Source organism: Saccostrea echinata, unplaced genomic scaffold (genome assembly GCF_033153115.1).
Source record: "Saccostrea echinata isolate AGI-Se365-2 ecotype Australia unplaced genomic scaffold, CSIRO_AGI_Sech_v1 ptg000075l, whole genome shotgun sequence".
In the NCBI taxonomy this organism is placed as follows: domain Eukaryota; kingdom Metazoa; phylum Mollusca; class Bivalvia; order Ostreida; family Ostreidae; genus Saccostrea; species Saccostrea echinata.
The window spans coordinates 2487244-2510143 of NW_026889824.1; the positions used below are offsets into that span (position 1 = coordinate 2487244).

Here is a 22900-nt window from a genome sequence, read left to right on the forward strand (position 1 = left end):
TGGTTAGTTGCATGTGACAATAGATATTTACATATTTCATATAACTTTTTGATTAATTAATTGTTTGTAAGTTGTTTTCCATCTTTTGTGAGAATTGTTCACTCATGGAAACCACCATATACATCTGAAGGGCTTCCAGGTAAAACGTTTATTCGGCACCATGGGCCACTGAGCAGAGAGAGCTGCTTATCGTGCCAATGCCTACCCTGACACGTCCCTCGGTTTTTAAGCTCTCGCCCGAAAGACCCGTGATTTTCACTTCTAGCATAGGATGCTTGGCAAAGAAACAGCCACAACCTATGTTTAAGTCTTAGGTTTGACATGGAGCCGGGAACGAGAATCGTAACTGGTACCTCTCAATGACAAAGCGAGCGCTCTTCCTCTATCGGCCACCGCAACCGGTACGGTAACTTTTTTTTTGAACATGTGTTTCTAAAATGGGCGATATGTCGAATTCAAGGTGGAACTAAATTTCAATCAGTGTACCTTAATTGGGATAAAAATATTTACCTGCTGTTCCGGAATACCCAGACACAAAAGTTTAAAATATGTGTCCTCACTTCCGAGCGAAAACGTAGAATATTGAGCAAAAGCCTTTTCTCCATTAAAACGCTGAAGCTCAATCCGAAGTTCCTGGCTCCCATCTTTAGTTAAGGTGTGAATGGCATTGTTTCCTATTGACATAACACAAATCAAAGACTTGAATATAAGAATTGGCATAAATTGCTAAGACCTGAACTTAAAAAAAAATAATACAAAGGATGTTTAACAAATCCTAATTAGATATACATAGGAATTATCTTAAATTTTGAAAGCTATTTTACTATTTAATCATCCAATGACTAGTCATCAAAGTTTTAATAGCTTTTTTATAAACCTAATTTATTTGTAAGTAACCACGAAAAAAAAATCATTCTCATTTATATATCAAAAGCAGGAGCTAAGTTTTAAATTGATACCCGTTACTGTTAAGGTCCAATTTCCCCGTTTTTCTAAATTTCATCAAAAAAATAATTCGCAAAATTGATTTTTATCAACAACAAAAGCATTATATTCAAATGGAAAAGGGTTTGAGGTATGAAGGTAGGCTTAATTTTTCCAACATTAGTTCTATTTCTTCCCATTTGACGCAGTAAGTAGAAAGAGTACTAAAAATGTCTTATACATTATCAGAGCATAAAATGAAAATACTATATGTATATAAAAACAAGCATTCTGAGAGTATTGCATCAGCAATACTAGTCCCCTACCGGCAAGTGTAATCTGGTTCCCGTTAAAAATTGAGAATGCCAAAATTCCGTGAAAAATCAATGAAGCGGAACGAAATGCAAACTTGACCTATGACTCATCAAGGTAAAGTCCCATGACAGACTGACAGACAGACAGATAGACAGAAGGACAGCTAGACGGACAGACAGACGGACGGACAGACTCAGAGGAAACCTATGACCCCTGCGGTTTCACCGGTAGGGGACTATTAACATTAAGTGTCATACAAGTTAAACTCATTTCTGAAAAAAAAAATAATACTGAAGCTATACTTTTTTAAGTCCAAAAAAGCACGTCGTTAATCTATGCTTGTAAAAAAGTTTCCATCAGCAAGACACATTACACTGTAAATAATTTACTTTTAAAGTTCTTATAAAAAAGAAAAATTTTAATTTGTAAACTGGGAACAAGCTGGGTGCAAATGTTTAAAAGTAATATCTCTTGAAAGAGGGACATAAGACCTTAAATTTTGAACATTTGGAACAAGTAAGAGATACTTTGCTGAATGCCTAATATTCTGACCAATATATCGTGATATGTATTTTAGCTGTAAAATACTTTGAGAAAAAATACTTCTTTATACATTGGGGAACTTTGATCTTGAAGAAGAAAGATAAATCATTACTCTCGAATTGTCCTTATAATAACTAGGATAAGATCAAGAAAATATAACAGGATTTTAAAAATAGTTTTTTGAGTGTAATTAGTCTGTTAATCACGAAGACTTATAACGCATGTTCATGTATATGCATATATCATATTTTGAACTTTCATATTTAAATCGACCTATGCCTTCAATAATGCATTCAAGAGTTGAATTAATCCTTGCCCTATATCCTTTATTTCCTACTGTATCTCACTTGCCTTATTGTGACGTCATAGGTGTAGTGGTTTCTACGTGTATATTTCAAATAGTTCATACCGTACTCGAAATTAAGCTTGTATTCAAATCAATAACGTAATTGTTTCAGTATAAAGAAAACAGTAAATGTAAATAATACCACTTACAAACAATGATTGACAGAAAGGAAATTTATCATGTTTAGATGAAACCTTTGCCTTTTTTACACAGTCTTAAACATATAAAAGCATATTTTCCACTTACTGTTGTTTTACAATAAGAAAAAAAGCTTACCAATCCAATAGTTTTTCGTTGGGTTACCAAACCCTTCTTTATATTCTATCCATGTCCGAAAAAAGTCTGTAGAATTGTCCTGTCTTCGTTGAATAGCCTTCAAACAGTACAATTTTTGTCTTATATAGCCATTGCTAGACATTTTATTGAGAGAAAGAAAACAGTCTATATGCTCTGTTTCGAAGATATCCAAAATTAAGTTTCTTCTTTTTTTTTTTTTTTTTTTTTTTGTGGGTAAATGAATTTTAGTATATCGATAACTAATATACACTATTTTAGATATAATATTACACTATGTTAGTTACGACTTTACACTAAGTTGGTTACAACTTTACACTATGTTGGTTACAACTTTACACTATGTTGGTTACAACTTTACACTATGTTAGTTAAACTTTTAAATGCATGAAATTTAACTTACAGTCCAACCCCCTCCATCAGTGCTCATGTCACAATAAACAGCTTTTACTTCAGGAGCTACATATATCTGATATACCCCATCTTTTCCTTGTAAATTCGAATCGTCTCGTAGAAGTTCAAAGCAATTTTCTGTTAAAATATTTATACAGGTGAAAATGGCTGTTCGGATATTTTTTTTTTCTCTGAAAGAGCTCTATTTATTTCTAAGCAAACGGAAATTTCAAAATACATTTTACATATCGTATTTATTTATGTAAATGTATGTGAAATTTCTATGCTAGATTTAGCATAAAAATGTCCAAGCACTTGTTAAAAAGAAACATTTATTACTTACTTTCTGTATTTATTACATCACTAAAATTAAGACATATACCCTAACAAAAATTTACTATAGTTAACTATAGTGAACTATAGTGAAAACTTTGATACTTTCAATTACTATGAAACCTTACTCTATAACTTTTTTGTGAGATTTCAAAGCTTAAAATCTCTAAAATTCGATAACAGTAATAGAATATAGAAATAATATTTCAATTTAATATAAAAATTGTGCAGGTATGAATTGAAAAACAAAAAATATAACGCTCTGAAATCCATAGTAAAAATACTTTGTTTTACAATAGTGAAAAAACTTTGATACTATAGTGAACTATAGTTAACTATAGTTAACTATAGTTAACTATAATTAACTTTTTTCACTTAGGGTAAGCATGCAAATTATTATGACAATCATCAAAAGAGATACATTTCAGAATTTATAATAAATACGATATTAATAAGACGTTTTTGTTCATCTTTTAGGTTCAATTCAATTGTGTATATTTAGCTGCTGCATAGTTTATTTCAGTGTTATTGTTTATGCTCATGATTTAACAGAATGTTCTTTAATACAAAGCACAGTGTTGTTGTTGCTTACATTTGTTTTATTGATTGTTTTAATGAAAGTAGTCACTAACAGATTCAGTTGAATGATTACTTTACATATTATGACAAAATAAATATTTTATTATTTTCGAACACTAAAACAAAAAAAAAAAACAAAAAAAAAAAAAAGGAAGCCTCGGAAATTCCTTTTAGGCTGCGATATTTTCTAAAGCTCTTTATAATAGAAATCGATTAAATTGATAAACATATAGGAACTCAAAGAGAATAGAATTCCCCAATTTTTAATTAAGTCAAAAAAGTTCTCCCTCCGAGTTTGCATTGATTTTTCTTGTAATACAAGTGTCGTTGATACAGATTTCTCATGTGGAGGGGTTGTTCATTTCATCTCTGTAAACAAGTCGTGCAGGTAATTAGAACATAGCTAAAATATACGAAAATGTATATTTGTATTTTCGGGAATTTTGTTGAAAACATACTTTGATGAAAGAACAACCAGTTCTGCGTCTAGCAAAAGAGGGTAGATCAATTCTTAATTAAATCGGTAAAATAGTGAGACTTCATGCCTTTTTTTTGTAATATGAGGAAATAAAACGTATGTACAGCATTACTTCCAATATGTTAGCTGTTTCCTCTAAATATTTATTTAAACTGTCTATATATCGGTTTTTAAGGTCTCCTCCGAAAGTCCCGTGATTTTCACTTTTTGTACCGTTACTACCTATGTTAAAGTTACCTACAGAAACCATCTATGTTAAAGTCTTAGGTTTGACGCCGCACACCGAAGGAGAATCGAACCAAGCCGCCCGATCAAGAAGCGAGCGCCCTTCCACTAGGCTACCGTGATCGGATTTCTCGTAGTGGAAATTTTCAATCGATTCATATGGATACGCCGCCACTTGCTGGGGGAGGACTGGAAACTCAGACCTATACCCAATTCTTATGAAGCAGAAGTTATTGAAAACCTTCAACAATGGAAGAAAAAAACACACACTTGCTGTGGCCTTCATCTCATTTAGATATATCCACGATGTATTATCAATTAACAATAGTTACTTTAATTCATATGTCGATTCGATAGATCCGAGTGAACTTGAAATAAAAGATACCACACAGTCTGACACATCTTTTTCATATTTGGATGTTTTACTGACTATGGGCGAAAAAGTGCCAACTAGCAATCAAATTGTATGGAAAACGAGATGACTTCAACTCTTCAATTATCAACTTTCCTTATTTAAGTAGGAATAGCCTGCTATCACTCACATATGGTGTTTACAGCTCCCAACTTACATGTATTCGATACTCATAGCATGCTCTGAGTACGATCAATTTTTAAACCGAGGCAGGCTACTGACATATAAGTTGATGTTACATGGATTTCAATAACCTCGTTTAAAGTCGGCATTTTGTAAATTCTATAATCGTTATAATGTCTGTGCTAGCAAATATCATTGGGACGTAGTTTGGTTGAATTAAGATTTTTTGAGATAGACCACTCTTCGTTATCTTCACCATTTCACTTCAAAAGTATGATGATTCATATGAACCATGAAGAAAATAAAGTGAAGACATTTTTCAAGCAAAATTAAGTGCTTTAAAGTACACTAGTAAAGGAAAATACATTACTTGTTCTATCAAACAGTTTATAACTTTAAAATTACATTATTTCTATGCTTCCTTTACATTTTCAACTATGTATGCATTACTGTACATTTTTTCTTATATCATTGTGATTCAAAGTAAACGTCGGGAAATAAAAAAAATGTGAAAAAAAAAGATTATAAGAAATAACACATCATTGCAAAATCAACTTATGTAAGTATCGTTATCTATAAATTAAGATGAATAAGTATAATTGCACGACAATGTTTTATCTCCTTTATCATTTCAGAATATATTTAATCAGCTAGAAGAAATTCTGTCTTTAAACAGCAAAGTCCATATAAGCTTACCTCGTAAAACTTGAACACATTCACCATGAATACAGATCGAGCCGTTGTTACATGAATGATTGAGACAATCACCTCCAACAGCCTAAGGTTATACAAATATAAAAATTACTTGCATATCAGTTAAATCAAGTTGAATTTTATTAAATAGATTCTGAAGGAAAATAACCCCAGCTTTCCCTACCGTCGGGAGGTCCTTTCGGTCGATATGGATACTGCGCGTTTTAGTCGGAGGGAGAGTTGAACTATTGGTGACATATTTCGTATTCAATACACAAGTTCTTTCAATCTGGCTCCAGTCAACTGATTGACAGAGTGTAAATTTATAGCAAACCACCATACACATTGTAAGACTTCCGTTGGACAGAACTTTAAATTCTGACCCAACTTCTTTAGAAGAGTTATCAAAGCTTTTGATTAAAGAAGTCTCCGGATTAAAACACTGACAATAACAAGTCCTAATCACTCCAAAAACTAGCCAAGTGAAATGAAGTATCTTCATTATAGCATTTGGCATTAAACAATGCATTTTAGACGTACAGATACGGGAATTACAATCCTAAATAATTTCAACACTTCAGTTTAGAAATATATATAAGGTTATTTTTTTTTTCATAATTAGTTTTAACTCATTGGATCTACGTCAACATATCTATGAATAATAAGTTCTATTTTAGCAGTAAGTGTGGTTTTATCTAAAAATCAAGAAAATCAATATTGACTTCAGTTTTGAAACATATACAAGGTTAATTATTTTCATAATTATGTAACGTATTTACATTAAACTCAGGGGTCGTACCTGGTCATTTCCAGGGTTTGGGGTGTTCAACATTAAATGATTGGAAATAATCGGTATAATTTCAGTGGACTGCCGAAATATACAAATATGTCCTAAACTTATCTACTTTAACAATAATCAAATGGTAAACCACTATAATAATCAGAGGTAAGTAACAATTAAATACTGTGGAATCACCATTGTTCGTGGGGGACCAATGTTCGTGGATTTCGTGGGTCACCCTTACCCACGAATTTACATCCCCACGAACGTTTATTTTGTAAACATATTGATTAATTGAATCTACCGTATAAACGAGTAACCCACGAAATTACGTCCCCTCGAACAAGTAAAATTTTGCTTGTCCACGAACATTGACCCCCACGAAATAAAATGATTCCACAGTAACAGGTAGTCCTAACCTATTGCTAACACTAAAAAAAGAGCCCTCAGACTATCCCACATACTGTAGGATGCCTTATTCAGGACGGACAGTATATGTGATACCCTTCAACCACTACACTCACTGTAGGATACCTTATTATGGACGGACAATGAGTATAGCGGCCTGGACAGACTAGTCAGCCAATGCAGACAATATTACAAACTATATGGCTAGCCTCTTTACTGGAAGACAACCTCGTCGTGGCAGGCCTTATAACTGGTTTGCCAAACCTCAAATGGCCTTCCAAATTCACTCTCAAACTGTAAAAACAGGCGAAGAATTAATCATGAACACTTTCTTTACTGCAGTCTTCAGAACACTTACAATCGTCTTCTCTTCTCTCCTTGGCTGCATCCGCAAAATAACCACAGGCGGCTGCGGAGTCTCGGTATCATGTCAGGTGATGTACATGTAAACAGTGACTAACTGAGAACCCCGCTTGATCATGCTTCAAAATTCCAGAATCATTACAATAACTTTTTGATTCATTGGATCTACGTCGACATATCCATGAATAATAAAGTTCTATTTTAGAGTAAGTGTGATTTTATCCAAATATTATGAAAATCAATATTTACTGAAATATTTGCTGTAGGAAATTTTCAATGTTACCCCCAGTTACATGCAGTATTTATATATTAACCTCAGGCCAAGATTTACTTATCGAAGTCTAATTTCCAAACAAAACGTTTTTTTTCTTTGTGATATTTCTTTTATTGAAAGAATGACCATGGCATGTAATTTTTAATTAAAATATATCTTATTGTTGTACAAACCTCAATAATCTCTTTTTTGACCAGTCATTCGTATCTTTCCGCATCGTGGAAGTATTTGATGTCATACGTGTATCGCAATCAAGATAAATGCGGTGATTTTATTTAAGAGTAAGGTGGCTTATTGATTCAGATCTATTCTGCCCTACATTAGCTATATTCATTTAAAATTTAATTCCTGCAAAAGTCACAACTGGTTTATCTTTATTTGTTATCAAACCATTATTTCAAGTGAGAAATTATATCTCTAATAATCAATAAATAAAGAAAGGGACATTTGCCACAACCAAAAGTTAAAGCCATTTTGACATTTGTTTTAATATCTCAAATGCAAACGAAAAGATTTGTTTTACTTTACATATGTATGACATGTGTAAACAAATGCTTGGACATGTAGCAAGATAATGACTGTAAGTATACTTTTGACAAAGGTGTTATTTTAATCATATTATGATAAGCTGTATGTACATGTAGTAGTATGATTATAGATTTAGCTTAGAATTAACAATTCCTGACACTATCTCTAATTCTCCTCTTCGTCATTTTAAATACATTTTGAAACACTTTCATTCTATTACAAAAAAGGACTTATGTTTTCCTAGTTGTTGCTTTAAATTCATTTTTTTTTTAATAAATAAAGGAGAACAATATTTTTCCGGTATTATTTTATCTCCTGTGAGATACTTTTAAAAGCACACTAAATATGACAACAACAAATAGTAGAAGAAAAAATACAAACTTAAACGTAAACATCACATTTTCCCGATCCATCGCTTGTATTTTATTCATATATAGAAGAACTGAGAGGGCAAATAGACGTACAAAGGCTCTAGAAATTGAAATATGTCAACAAATATTCCAACAGATTTCTAGAGGAAAATAAAAAAAAATGGGTCTTATGAAAAACTCTTCCAAACCAATAGAAATTGTTCATGGAGATGACGTCATCACTTAAAATACCATAGTGTAACAAAAGTGGAAGAAGAACTTTCGAAACCTTTATAACATGTCTGATGACACAGAGTTCAATGATACCATCTGTTTCAATCCAGACGTTACAAAGAATTCCTTGAAACCAATATGCTTAACTTCAAGCACCAAGCAGATGATCAAGTTAACAGAGCTATATCTATAGGGAAAGTTACAAGAGTGGACCTCAAGTCAAGAAAGGTTCTACGAGTGGATAAAAATATCTTAGTGTGTACTGAAGAACCTCTCAATGATAGGAATTCTACAGAAATTATTCCAGTTAATATTTAATAATAGTATGATTCCATTTACATGGAGACAGGTCATTATTAGTCCAATCCTTAAAGATCCTAGCTTTGACAAAAGAACTCCACTTAATTACAGGTGTACAAGAACTAATTGAATTACTTTCATAAAAGAAATAAAATTAGGTTTCAGTGTTCATTATATTTTAAACTAGTCCTCTCCGATTTTAATGTACATCTACCGCCGTTCTGCCCATGCGCGAATCACATGATCCAGGCGGTCAATGACATGCTCCGTACCGTTCTCTTCACAGAAGCAGAAAGATGTTTCCGAGTCTTATATTTTTTACCATGCAAATTATTCTTGATAAGAAGAACAGTCCATTTGTCAAAAATGACCAAATCTCGGCAATAGGATGGTTGGATAAGGTTATCCTTCCCCAGAATGAGCATGGTGACCATCACAACCCGAGTCCTCTGTCTTGGGATCGTCGTTTATCAAATGTGGATAAAGTATTGCCGCCTTCTTTTTATCATATCTGATATGTTTAAAGTCTGAAGTAAACGATATTTCAGGGATTCAATAATTATATTAATATGTATGACTATCTGTATGCCAAATATCATTCTGATCTGAATCGTGGTTTTGTAAATATAGAGATAGTTCGAGAACTTTTTGATCACCCCTCGTACAAGTCTTCTGCCCTGCATTAGCAAAGTTTACAGTGCTATAATAAACACAAGACTGACAGCATTTTTTAATGACAGGAACATACTAGCAAATGAGCAGAATGGTTTCTGACAAAGGCGATCTTATGAAGATCATGCATTTGTGTTGAATAGTATATATATATATATATATATATATATATATATATATATATATATATATATATATATATATATATATATATATATATATATATATATATATATATATATATATATATATATATATATATATATATATAAAGCACTAAAAACCAACAACACTGTATATCCTAAGTGTCGGATCTACTAAGTAGATACAAGGTCACGGATATATATATATATATATATATATATATATATACAGATCTAATGAAAAACTTTTGTTTAATAATTGAGGATATTATTTCCATACATTGTTACGAGATTTGTCATTGGTTCGTTTGACATCACGTGCCAAGGTATATAAATGCGGATAGACCTGTACTTTCTAATTATAAAATTTAAAAACTCGGATAGACCCGGACTTTCTAAAAACAGATACATCAAATCCTCTTGTAATTGAGATATATTTGTGATATTTATTTCAAACAAATTTAGCATTTCAATATTTTACATTCCTTAAATTTTTCCTTAAGAATGAAGGAAACACAATGGTATGAAAACAGTTTATTTTGTTTAGATGTCTAGTGTCTATTTGTAAAAAAAAAAAAAAAAAAAAAAAAAAAAAAAAAAAAAAAAAAGAAGGAGAGAGAAAACTTTGTACCTCCTTTTCAAATTAAATTTGTTCTGTCAATCTCTTTAAGAATTAATATAACAAATGTAGCCCTTTCATTTGTTTAATCCATAGATATATCGACTTCTCTGAAAAACATATTGACCTCGCATTTCGTGCTCGGTCGATACGCTTTTCTGTGAAGTCGATATATCTATGGATCGACCTTATAAAAGGGTTATATTTCTATAAGGGCCACAATATTGAAATACAAATGTTGTACAAATAAGACCTAGTTATTTTACTTTAAAATATGTACACTGTATACTCAATCTTTTTCTTTAAGTATGGAGATAACGAACAGTAAACACGGACCTCTAAAAAATCAGATGTCGGATTGGGTGCCATGGAGGTGGAGGAGTATGCATTCCCTGCCGACCGGTCACAGAAAATTTGGCTTAAATACAGAACGCTTCTTACTCCGGATCCACAATTCTAATATACAGGTGATACACACGTATCAGCAGAGCATTGCCTTCTAAAATTGATTTGAAATTGAAACCTGGTTATCGATGTTTACAGGGACCTATATCAGAGAAGTGTTTATCATTAAAATCTTTTCATTTTTGTTACATCGCGGTTCGTTTATTTCTATGGTTTACTGCAAGTGAAATATTTCCAATGGGAATAATTTTGTACTGCACAGTCATTACTTTTTCTTTTAATTATCCATATTTTCAAATCAACTGTAGAATTATGACATTAAAGAAACAAAGGTTTAAGTACATACTATCCATTTGATTTTATAATTCAATATTACGCTTGACAAATCTTAAAACAACCCGGTACTTTTCAAATAATTAATGCAAATAGTGATCATGTAAAGTTATCACATGAAAACACAATCATCATTAAAATTTTTATAGATAACCACTTTGAAAAACCGAAAAAGCTGGTCCTTACATTAAAGATTTACTAGTGCAGAAGTTTTGTTATGCATAATGACCTTTAATGACCTTTAACGAATGCTCCTTAATTGAAGACTCAGATCAATCGAAATTTAACAAAAGATCAGCCATTTTTTTTTTCCCAAGTCATTTATCGTATTGTTAAAACGATTTGTCTGAATGGACGACAAAATCACTAATTTCATCGATATGAAATTGAGTACCCAACCTTATATTTCAGAATTGTCAGCAAGAAAAAATCTGGAAAATCTGTTAACATTGTAAAAATAGAAGCGACGATAGCGAGGGAGACGCAGCGAAGACGAAGAAACTCGCCATCACAATACAATTTGATTTGTCATCATATCACATGTATTTGATTCACATATGTATTATTAAGGTCTTCTGTTTCCAACGGAAGACCTTCTACTGATTCTGATGATTAAGATTATTCTTATTATTCTTTTTTTTTCCTAGACGCCAACTTTGAAGCTTCATATCTTCCTCATTTCTGAACGGATTTTGTTCAAATTTTCAGAGCTTTTAGACTATACAAAACACTCTCAGAATACTGTAATACAATTCGGAAATTACCTTCTGTTCACGAGTTATTCCCCTTTGATTGAAATTTTTATGCCTCTGGTTTCCAGACAAAGGCTCTGAAACTGTAATAATTGGAGCGCAAAACCCTTTGAAATTGAAAAGAAGAAGCATTGAAGGTGTGCACATCGGTTTTTTTTTTATTTTTTGCACTAAAAATGGCGCTAGAGAGGTGTCAAAAGTTAGAACGCGGAAAAGAGCAAAAATTATGACATATTTTCCTTTATATCTTTAAAACTAAAAATATTTTGTTAAAACATGTAGAATAAAAGTTGTGTATAATATCAAGAACTTTCATTTGATATCATTTAAAAGGGGCTGGCCCCCAAAATGAGGGATCTAGAGCCCTTAAAAGTTTTCGTTTTATAACTCAGAAACGGTAAATATTTCGATGTGGCTTTCGGAACTAAAGTTGTTCTTTAACACCTTATTAATCTCATACAAATGTTGTTTTGTTCGAGTATTGCGTAATATGTCGTAATATGTAGGTAAAAAGCAGGTCCCGTAAACGGGTAAGCGTTTTCATTCGGCAAGTAAATCAGAACTCTTCATGTGTATAACTTTAACAAACTTCCAATAAATTATATACCCTACTGTATTTAATGCTAATTTTCTTCTAAATAAGGTTTTAAACGTGTTCTGTGGTTCACTCATAAATTATTTTTTACAACTTTCTTTTCTTTTTTAATTTAGATTTAAAGGGAACACGTCTTCAAATAAAAGAAGGAATTAAATGTAACTATATAACTATATAAAACGCATTCCAAAATCAAAACAGAAAATCTTTTTTTCTGTTTTAGGCATTTTGCCCTTAGGTATTGACAAAATCCAACAAAAAACACAGTTTTATAGGATATTTATTGATAAGATTGTGAATAATCTGCATTTTTCTAATGGAAACACGATCTAGTGTCACAAATAAACTGAAATGTAAATATTTGGAGGAAATATTGACAATTTAGCAAGACTTTACAGGGTAAATTTCCCCCCAAAGAAAATCACTGATTCACATCTTAAAGATAGCAAAAACCTACAGGGTAAATTTCCTCTCAAAAATTAAATTGATACAGTTAACCTAGAGTAATTCAAAGCAAAAGCAACCATTTTTTAGATAGCAAGACTTTACGGGGTAAATTTCCTCCAAAGAACGTATCACTGATTCAGTTTTCACTACTCTTATAAAACAGAGAACATTACACTTTGAAAATCGCAGAACTCTACAGGGTAAATTTCCTCTCAAAAATGACATTGATGCAGTTTATATACAGTGTTTGAAAGCAAAAGCAACCATCTTGATGATAGCAAGACTTTACGGGGTAAATTTCCCCCCAAAGAAAATCACTAATACAGTATTTATGATTCGCTAACATCGCTAAGATGGCAACGATCTACAGAGTACTTTTTCTCTCAAAAATTATATTGATACATTTTATACACAGTATTTCAAAGCAAAAACACCAATCTTGTAGATAGCAAGATTTTACGGGGTAAATTTCCCCCCAAAGAATATCACTGATACAGTATTCACTCTCTTATGAAAGCGAACATTACACTTTGAAAATCGCAGAACTCTACAGTGAAAATTTCCTCTCAAAAATGACACTGATTCAGTTTATATATAGTGTTTGAAAGCAACGGCAACCATCATCATGATAGCAAGACTTTACGGGGTAAATTTCCCCTCAAAGAAAATCACTAATACAGTATTTCTGATTCGCAAACATCGTGAAGATGGCAACAATCTACAGGGTAATTTTCCTCTCAAAAATGACATTGATGCAGTTTATACACGGTATTTCAAAACAAAAATATCCATCTTTTAGATAGCAAGACTTTACGGGGTAAATTTCCCCCAAAAGAATATCACTGATACAGAATTTATGCTTCACAATATCTTGGCGGTAACGAAAATCTACAGGGTAAATTTCCTCTCAAAAAATATTATTGATACAGTTTATCTTATACGTAGAAAACGCGAACATAACAGTTCGAAAATCGCAGAATTCTACAGGGTAAATTTCCTCTCAAAGATGATATTGATACAGTTTATATACAGTAATTAAAAGCAAAAACACCCATCTTTTAGATAGCGAGACTTTATAGGGTAAATTTCCCCCAAAGAAGATAACTGATATAGATTTTTTGATTCACAACATCTTAAAGATAGCAAAAATCTAAAGGGTAAACTGCCTCTCAAAAATTACATCGATACAGTTTCCATATATTAATTCAAATCAAAAACACCAATCTTTTAGAAAGTAAGACTTTACGGGGTAAATTTCCCCCCAAAGATGGTATCACTAATACAGTATTCAATACTCTTATAAAAGCGAATATAACACTTTGAAAATCGCAGAACTCTACAGGGTAAATTCCCTCTCAAAAATAACATTGATACAGTTTATATGCAGTGTTTCAAAGCAAAAACACCCATCTTTTAGATAACAAGACTTTACGGGGTAAATTTCCCCCCAAAGATATGACTGATACAAAATTTATGCTTCGCAATATCTTGGAGGTAGTAAAAATCTACGGGGTAAATTTCCTCTCAAAAATATTACTGATACAGTTTACATCATACTTAGAAAAAGCAAACAATACACTTTGAAAATAGCAAGTTTGTACAGGCTAAATCCTCCCCAAAGAGTATCAATAATACAGCATATATTATTCAAAGCATGAACAAACATTGCAACTCGATGATAGCAAGACTTTACGGAGTAAACCCCCCCCCCCCCCCAACAAAGAATATCACTGATACAGTTTATATAATTCACAAAATGAAACAAATATAACTTTGAAAAAAGCAGAACTTTTCAAGGTAAATTTCCTCTCATAAAATAAATTAATCCTGTATATATTGTTTACAGAAAAAAGCATACATTACATCTTGATGACAAAAAGACTCGGGGTGAATTTCATATCAAAGAATATGAATAATATATTATTTTTATATTACAAACGACATTTTTATCTAAATATCATGCAAGCTGGAAAAGCTAAGTATTAAAGTTAACATAATATTACGCCTTCTAAACATAGAAAAACATACAAAAACATAAAAAAAAAACCTCTGGCATCTTTCTTTCTCTGTTAAAAAAAATACGATTTCTTTGTTTAAACAGCGTCCTCCTTTACTATCTTTGACCGAGGTTCCACTACTATGCTTTTCTCTTGGCTGATACAATAGACAGATTGTAGAGTGCATTTTCCGAAGGAAATCTGGCAACCATATTCTGAACCAAACCATAGTCTCCCTATGGATGAAAATTTTAAGTCTCATAAACTTCAATTTCCTAAAGCCTTAGGCTTTTATATATGATTTCTTGAATGACTGGTTTAATATTGCGCACTAGAGTAGATGAAGAGCAGCAGGTGCCTGCTCCGAATTTTTGTAAAACAGTCTTTCTGTTTATATTGTATGGAAATTGCATTCATCTAAAGATCCCCCAACACACACTCATATACACACATACATTTATAAATGTTTCTTTTGAGAATGATGCTCATGCGTGATATGGGTCTAAATCGTAAGATAATCAAAAAAGTTAAATGCACTTACTATAGTATTGTATTTGTAATAAGAAAAGTTCAGACAGGACATATATTTACATGTATTACTGATGCCCTCTAGGTCCATCATGGACATTTTTAAGGGGATCGAAGTGAAAAAGGTAACTGATAGCATATGCAGATAGTTTTACTACAACCTAAATGTTGGTTAAGGTGTTTAACATTTCAGCTTCAGTTATTTCACTAATAAAGAAAGCAACCAAATTCCGAAATCCTTATGCTTGGGCATTGGAATTGTAGATCAGGAACGAATTCAAATGCAGATACTTCCAAAAACATACATATATCGTGACATTTATAAAATTGTATATTTACCTTGATTGTTCAAGATTTGGACTTGAATTTGTATTTCAGTTCCATCACAAAGCAGTCTCTTTTGTATCGAATCGTCGATAAAAGTACACTTTTGAAACACTCTTAAAGTACTTGCGTGCACTGAGAGGTAATCAAGCCTGGTTTCCTTTCCCTAATTTGCGTGACCTTTGGCGTGGATGAGCCAGGGAACAAGGCAAATGAACGCTGGCCATATCAATACGGCCAATAATATTTAAATTCCCAACTCACTATTCATCATGTAGTGTATATTACAGGGAAACGGACAAATCAACTATACGCATTGCTTTCAAGGAAAATGAGTGAATTTATCAATGGGTGGTTGCGAGAGAGAAATTGAAGTGATCTATTTATCATTACTTTACTGTTTACTCTTTCGCTGCGTGAATTCCAGATGTTAATCAACCCTCTTACTGGATAGCATTGCAGTCATGTCATAAAACTGACCTAAGTTAAGATAATTTCTCCATTTTCTCAGCATCCATATCTTGATCTATAAAAAAGCACAGGTTGCCCTCCTTAAAACTTGGTAACATTTTACATACACTCTACTGCAATTGCATCATCTATTCATGTGGCAGTTATTATTACTTTACAAAATATGTGGTTTCAAAGATGTGAAAAAATTATGAACAGTTATTCTTTTTTCAGTTGATCTTTCTACACTGACACATCCTTAGGTTGAAAAAGATAAAAATAAACTAAAAAAAATAGCTAATGAAAAGCAATATTGATAGAACGTATTCTTGACTTTAAAACTCGAATATATTGTACATCATTTTAAAAATTAAAGAAAAAAATATCCACCTTCTAATTACTTTCTATATGCCGGTGTGTACCTTTCGTAGCTGTGTTCTTTGCGGAGTATCAGATGTCAAGTGCAAAAATTAATGAAAGAATGATAGACAAAAAATTTAAACATAAGATTTTTTTCATGTACCATAATTACAGTGACGAAATCTATCTACTTCTGTTTATATTTTTATCTTTACATGTCTTTTCCCGAAATTATAACACGTTATATTTTGTATACATGTACATGCGTATATGTACAGATTAAGAGAAATGTACATGTATAAAAAAAATAATAAAACCTTAGGTATACATGGTAAAGGCCGTGTACCATTATTTTAAACAAGCTCATATCGGCAATCGTACATTTGATAAGTAGAAAGAAGAAAAAAGGAATTCCCGAGTGGTTTTCGAGTATTAATCTCATCTAACTTCTTATTATAACATTTTTTGTGATTAATTTTGATAATTGAATATTTAAACACTGCACATATAGGCAAAATTATTTATGAAAATTTTCAAAGAACAGAATTGTTACTTAGCAGACATTTTCGACAATCGATTCTGCCGGAAAGGTCCGAGATGATTGCGATTGTCATAGTCAAGGTCATTCTATTTTAGTTCAAAAACGTATCGTTTACAATGACTTTCTCTATTCCACGTTATACCAAACAACCCGCGCAGCCAAGTATAGATGGCTATCAGATTTTCAACCCATTAGTTAACGATTAGTAGCAATGTGTGCTCAGCATGTATGCTTTAGTACTCAAAGGCAATGATATCGCATCGCCCATCCTGCAGAAGTCGCCATGCAATTCAGTCAATTAATTTAGAAGAAAAAAAAAATTCTTTTACACTTTACTGCTTAGCATGGTATTACAAAATATAAAGAAATACACAAAGAATGCACAGGTTTTTTTTTTTTTAATGTTAAGAATGATATACTCATAAATCATTTTTTTTTTAATTCGGAATAAAGTTCTTTCAATATTGCTTTTTTAATATCTATTTTTTTAATTTATTTTTTTCTTTTTTAACTTAAAGGAGTAGCAGTATAGATAGATGAACTTTCTTAGGAAAGGAATAACTGTTCCTGATTTTTGTTACATTTTGGAAAGAAAAAAATTTCAAAAGTGCAATAATTACTGCCACGTGAATGAATTATGCATATGCGATTGCAGTAGAGTACATGTAAAACAAGTAACTTAGTATAATGGAATGAAATTCAATGACCTTAAAAAATCACTATATTCAAAGAGGGCAGCTTGTGCATCCCAAGAAATCCCGTCCGATTTAGCTGTGAGCTGAACTCAATACAAGTGCAATTAACGCTAATCACTGATATTCCCCTAAGAGTGATTTGAGACAATTGATGGCAGAATCTTGGAGAGGTGGATCTAAGGAAAAAAAAAATTACTTTTACAAATATATTCTTCGGATGTCATTGATAATTTTAGCATTCATTTCCTTTGATATGATTAATTATTTTGCTACCACGCATTCTTCTACATTTTTGCATGTGTAATTTATTTCAATTTTATTTAAATTAATTAAAATTTTCTTGGAATTTAGCGATTTTTTTTTTATTATAGCCTTTAAATATTTCTGAATCTAAGGAGGATTCATGATGTGCAAATCCCTCTAGGACACAGCGAGTTACATGTACCCAATACGATGCATATTTCACTTACCCCTTGAGAAGAAGGAAAACACGACCTACTTACACCCTTTCTACTAAGCATTCAAAGGCAACATTTCTCAATATTTTAAATTTTAATTCTTTTCACCACACACTCTCCCTCCGTTCTATGCCCTAGATTCAGCCCAATCCACCCGTATACATCATTAGACATATTTAAGGGGGAAAAAACTGTGTTTTTAATTGGCACTACTTCCGTGGTCAATGAAATGGGGTAAAATTAGTAACCTATGACATATTTATACCTTCTACCATCAAATTAAGGGTTACAGATTCGAACATTTATTTTAATTTCCTTTTTGTTTTACTTTGTTTATTGTTAACTCGTTTATTTCCTATAATTATATGCTTCATTTTAAATTCATTATTATTTTTTAGCCCGTAGGATATTGAAATCATGCCCCCCCCCCCAAAAAAAAAAAAAAAAATAGGGCCTCAAATTGTTCTCTGAAAATTAAGTTTTGAAGCTTTAATTTTACAATCTGTAAAAGTTTTTGATCCTTCCCTCAACATTGCTGACATCATTTGTCTCACAACACTCGCATGGGTAATATAAAGATTAGCGTTAATTGCACTTTGATTAAATTCAGTCTAAAGCTACATCTGAGAAAATCCACAGAATTTCTTCCAATGCTCTTAGGTTTGATAGATAACAGATTTAGCTGCTGAGAAACTAAGGTCAGATTTATGACACGGCCGCAATGCTATCCAATACAACGGGTTGAATAAACAGGACTTCACGCAGCGGGAAAGTAAACAGTAAAATGATGAGAGACAGATCACCTCAATTCAATATGTTCAATAATTTTCTTGAAAGCAATGTGTTTATTTTAATTTTTGTGTGAAAACAGTTGATTCTGTTCGTTTCCCTATAATATACCCTACATTCATACTTGGTGGATTGTGCGTTGGGAATTTAAATATTATTGGCCGTATTGATATGCGCGGCGTCCGTTTTCCTTGTTCCTTGCCTCATCCACGCCAAGGTCACAGAGAACACTAAGAAATTTAGAGAAAGGAAACCAGGCTAGATGACCTCTCAGTTTCCTGAACACAAGTATTTTAGGAGTGTTTCAAAAGTGTTCTTTTATGACGATTTGATACAAAAGTGACTGTTCTATGCTGAATGGAACAATTACAAATTCAAGACCAAATCTTGAACAATAAAGGTAAATATACAATTATATATATGTCACTATATATATATATATATATATATATATATATATATATATATATATATATATATATATATATATATATATATATATATATATAAACAGTATCTGCATTTGAATTTGTTCCTGATCTACAATTCCATTGCCTAGCATGAAGATTTCGGAACTTGGTTGCTTTCTTTATTACGTGAAATAACTGAAGCTGAAATGTTAAACACTTTAACCTACATTTAGGTTGCAGTAAAACTATATGCTCTCAGTTACCTCTCGCACTTCCCCTTAAATAAAACTTTCATGGTGGACCCAGAAGGCATCAGTAATACATATAATTATATGTCCTGTCTGAACTTTTCTTATTACAAATCAAATACTATAGTGAGTGAATTTAACTGTTTTGATAATCTTTTAATATTAGCTCATATAACAAATAAGCATAAATCTCAAAAGAAGCATTTCAATGTATGTGTATATATGTGTTGTCGGGTGGGTGAGTGGGTGGGGGGGGGGGGTGTCTTTAGAATACTGAATGAAATTCCCATACCAAATAAACAGATAGATTGTTTTACAAAAATTCGGAGCAGGCACCTGCTACTCTTGTGCGCAATATTAAATCCGTCATGCCTGTCATGAAATCATATAAAATTCCCTAAGGGTTTGGAAAATTGAAGTAAATTGAAAAAACTATATGATGAGGTGATTTACGAGTCTTAAAATTTCATCCCTAGGTGGATTTTGGATTGGTTCAGAATATGGTTGCCAGATTTCCTTTGGAAAATGCAATCTGCAATTTGTCTGTTGCATCAGCCAGTAGAAAAGCATAGAAATGGAACTTCGGTCAGAGATAGGACGCTGTTTAAATAAAGAAAGAATAACAGGAGACTAAAGAAAATCTTATTCCTTTAACAGGGAAAGAAAGATGCGAGAAGCTTCACTCTTTTTTATATTTATAAGATATAATATTATGTTAACCTTAATATTAAGTTTTTCCAGCTTGCATGGTATTTAGTTAGAAACATCGTTTGTAATATAAAAATTATACATTCATTATCCTAAAATTTTATGTCATTAATTTTTTTTCCTATGTTTCATTTTTAAATAAGGGAGAAGTAAAATTGCATTTCCTTTTCTTGGTATTTTATTATATTACAAGAAATTACTGTTGGAACGATTTTGGAGGTTTTAACAAAATTATAAGGATTAGCAAATCATCATTTGGAAAGTTTTTAGTGATACTAGCTAAATAGTAAAATGCAAAGCGTCCGTGTAGTACATGTACGTTTTTAAGTTATTTTTTGCTTGAAAGATAAAATATCAGAGACGTAAAATTTTAAGAAGAAAATTATCAAGTGGAGAAATGTTGGTAATAGGGTGTGTATCGTTTTGATAAAAATGCAGGGGGTCATCAAATCTGCAAAATAATTGAAAAGTAACCGTTAAAATTAACTCTAACTGTGAATTATATGCAATTTAAAAAAAAAATGTAGCAAAATTTGTAGACATTTACTTTGTAACATTGATTTCTGCATTGGTTTTAATAAAAAGTACCGAATTAAAAAATCATCTAAGATTTTGAGAGAAAATTAATACTCTATTTCTTAGTTTTGAAAATATGTCAACGAGATGAAGATATTGTAAACTAGTTTGATAAAAAAAAATTTAAACTGTAACTACATAATCTCGATATAACGGAACAGTTTGTCAGATACTGAGGAAATTAACTCCGAAAATTTTTCGTTAAGATGGGGAGGGGGTACTTGTAGAGTCTTCCTATCATCAAGATGTAATGTTTGTTGATTTTGCTTTTTATAAAATACACTGCGACATTGATATTCTTTGAGGGTAAATTAATCCCGTAGAGTGTTGCTAGCATCAATATTTTAAGTTTGTATTTCCTTTTTTAAATAGGACTTTTTGTCTAAGGACCTCGTTTGCATTTCCTGTGAAAAATGTATACTTTATCATTGAGATATTTTGGGGGGAAGGGGGAATTTACCCCATAGATCGAAACTTGCCATCATCAAGTTGTAATGTTGTTCGTGCTTTGAATAATATATTTTATTATTACTGTATCAAATTATTTTAAGAGAGGAAATTTACCTTGTAAGGTTCTGTTGTTTTAGATATGTACGTAATGTTTGTTTTTTCTGTTAATAATATAAACTGTATCATTGATATTCTTGGGGGGGGGGGGGGTTACCCCCTAAAGTCCTGTTATCATCAAGTTGTAATGTTTGTCCATGCTTTCAATATAATATATAATGTATCTTTGATGCTTTTTTGGGGAAAAATTTACTCCGTAGATACGTGCTTTTTTTAAAGTGTAATGTTTGCATTTTCTACGTATAATATAAACTGTATCAATAATATTTTTTGAAAGGAAATTTACCCCGTAGTTTTTTGTTACCGCCAAGATATTGTGAAGCATAAATTCTGTATCAGTGATATTCTTTTGGGGGAAATTTACCCCGTAAAGTCTTGCTATCTAAAAGATGGGTGTTTTGTTTTTAATTACTGTATATAAACTGTATCAATATCGTCTTTGAGAGGAAATTTACCCTGAAGAGTTTTCTGCGATTTTCAAAATGTAAACTTCGCTTTTCCTACGTATAAGATAAATTGTACCAATAATATTTTTTGAGAGGAAATTTGCCCTGTAGATTTTTGTTACCGCCAAGATATTGCGAAGCATAAATTCTGTATCAGTGATATTCTTTGAGGGGAAAATCACACCGTAAAGACTTGCTATCTAAAGGATGGATGTTTTTGTTTTGCAATACGGTGTATAAACTGCATCAATGTCATTTTTGAGAGAAAAATTACCCTGAAGATTTTTGCCATCTTCAGGATGTTTGCGAATCATGAATACTGTATTAGTGATTTTCTTTGAGGGGAAATTTACCCCGTAAAGTCTTGCTATTATCAAGAAGGTTGCTTTTGCTTTCAAACACTGTATATAAACTGAGTCAATGTCATTTTCTAGCGGAAATTTACCCTGTAGAGTTCTGCGATATTCAAAGTGTAATGTATGCTTTTTATAAGACTAGTGAATACTGTATCAGTGATATTCTTTGGGGGGAAATTTACCCCGTAAAATCTTGCTATCTAAAAGATGGTTGCTTTTGCTTTGAAATAATGTGTATATACTGTATTAATGTCATTTTTGAGAGAAAAATTACCCTGTAGATTGTTGCCATCTTCACGATGTTTGCGAATCAGAAATACTGTATTAGTGATTTTCTTTGGGGAAGGGGGGATTTACCCCTTAAACTCTTGCTAGCATCAAGATGGTTGCTTTTGCTTTCAAACACTGTATATAAATTGAATCTATGTCATTTTTGAGAGGAAATTTACCCTGTAGAGTTTTGCGATTTTCGAAGTGTAATGTTCGCTTTTATGATAGAGTGAATACTGTATCATTGATATTCTTTGGGGGGAAATTTACCCCGTAAAATCTTGCTATCTACAAGATTGTTTTTTTTTTTTGCTT

At 31.9% G+C, this 22900-nt stretch overlaps 1 protein-coding gene across 1 annotated transcript; it reads right to left on the minus strand.

Annotated features, from left to right (window-relative positions):
* Nucleotides 1-477: 477 nt before the first annotated feature.
* On the minus strand, nt 478-7701 carry LOC133176424 (ryncolin-2-like). The gene is made up of 6 exons (XM_061311549.1): nt 7658-7701; nt 7045-7141; nt 5662-5743; nt 2826-2953; nt 2405-2501; nt 478-674 (listed from the first exon to the last, which is right to left on the minus strand). The coding sequence occupies exons 1-6, from the start codon at nt 7699-7701 to the stop codon at nt 478-480; spliced, it is 645 nt and encodes a 214-aa protein (XP_061167533.1).
* Between the last annotated feature and the right edge of the window lie 15199 nt (nt 7702-22900).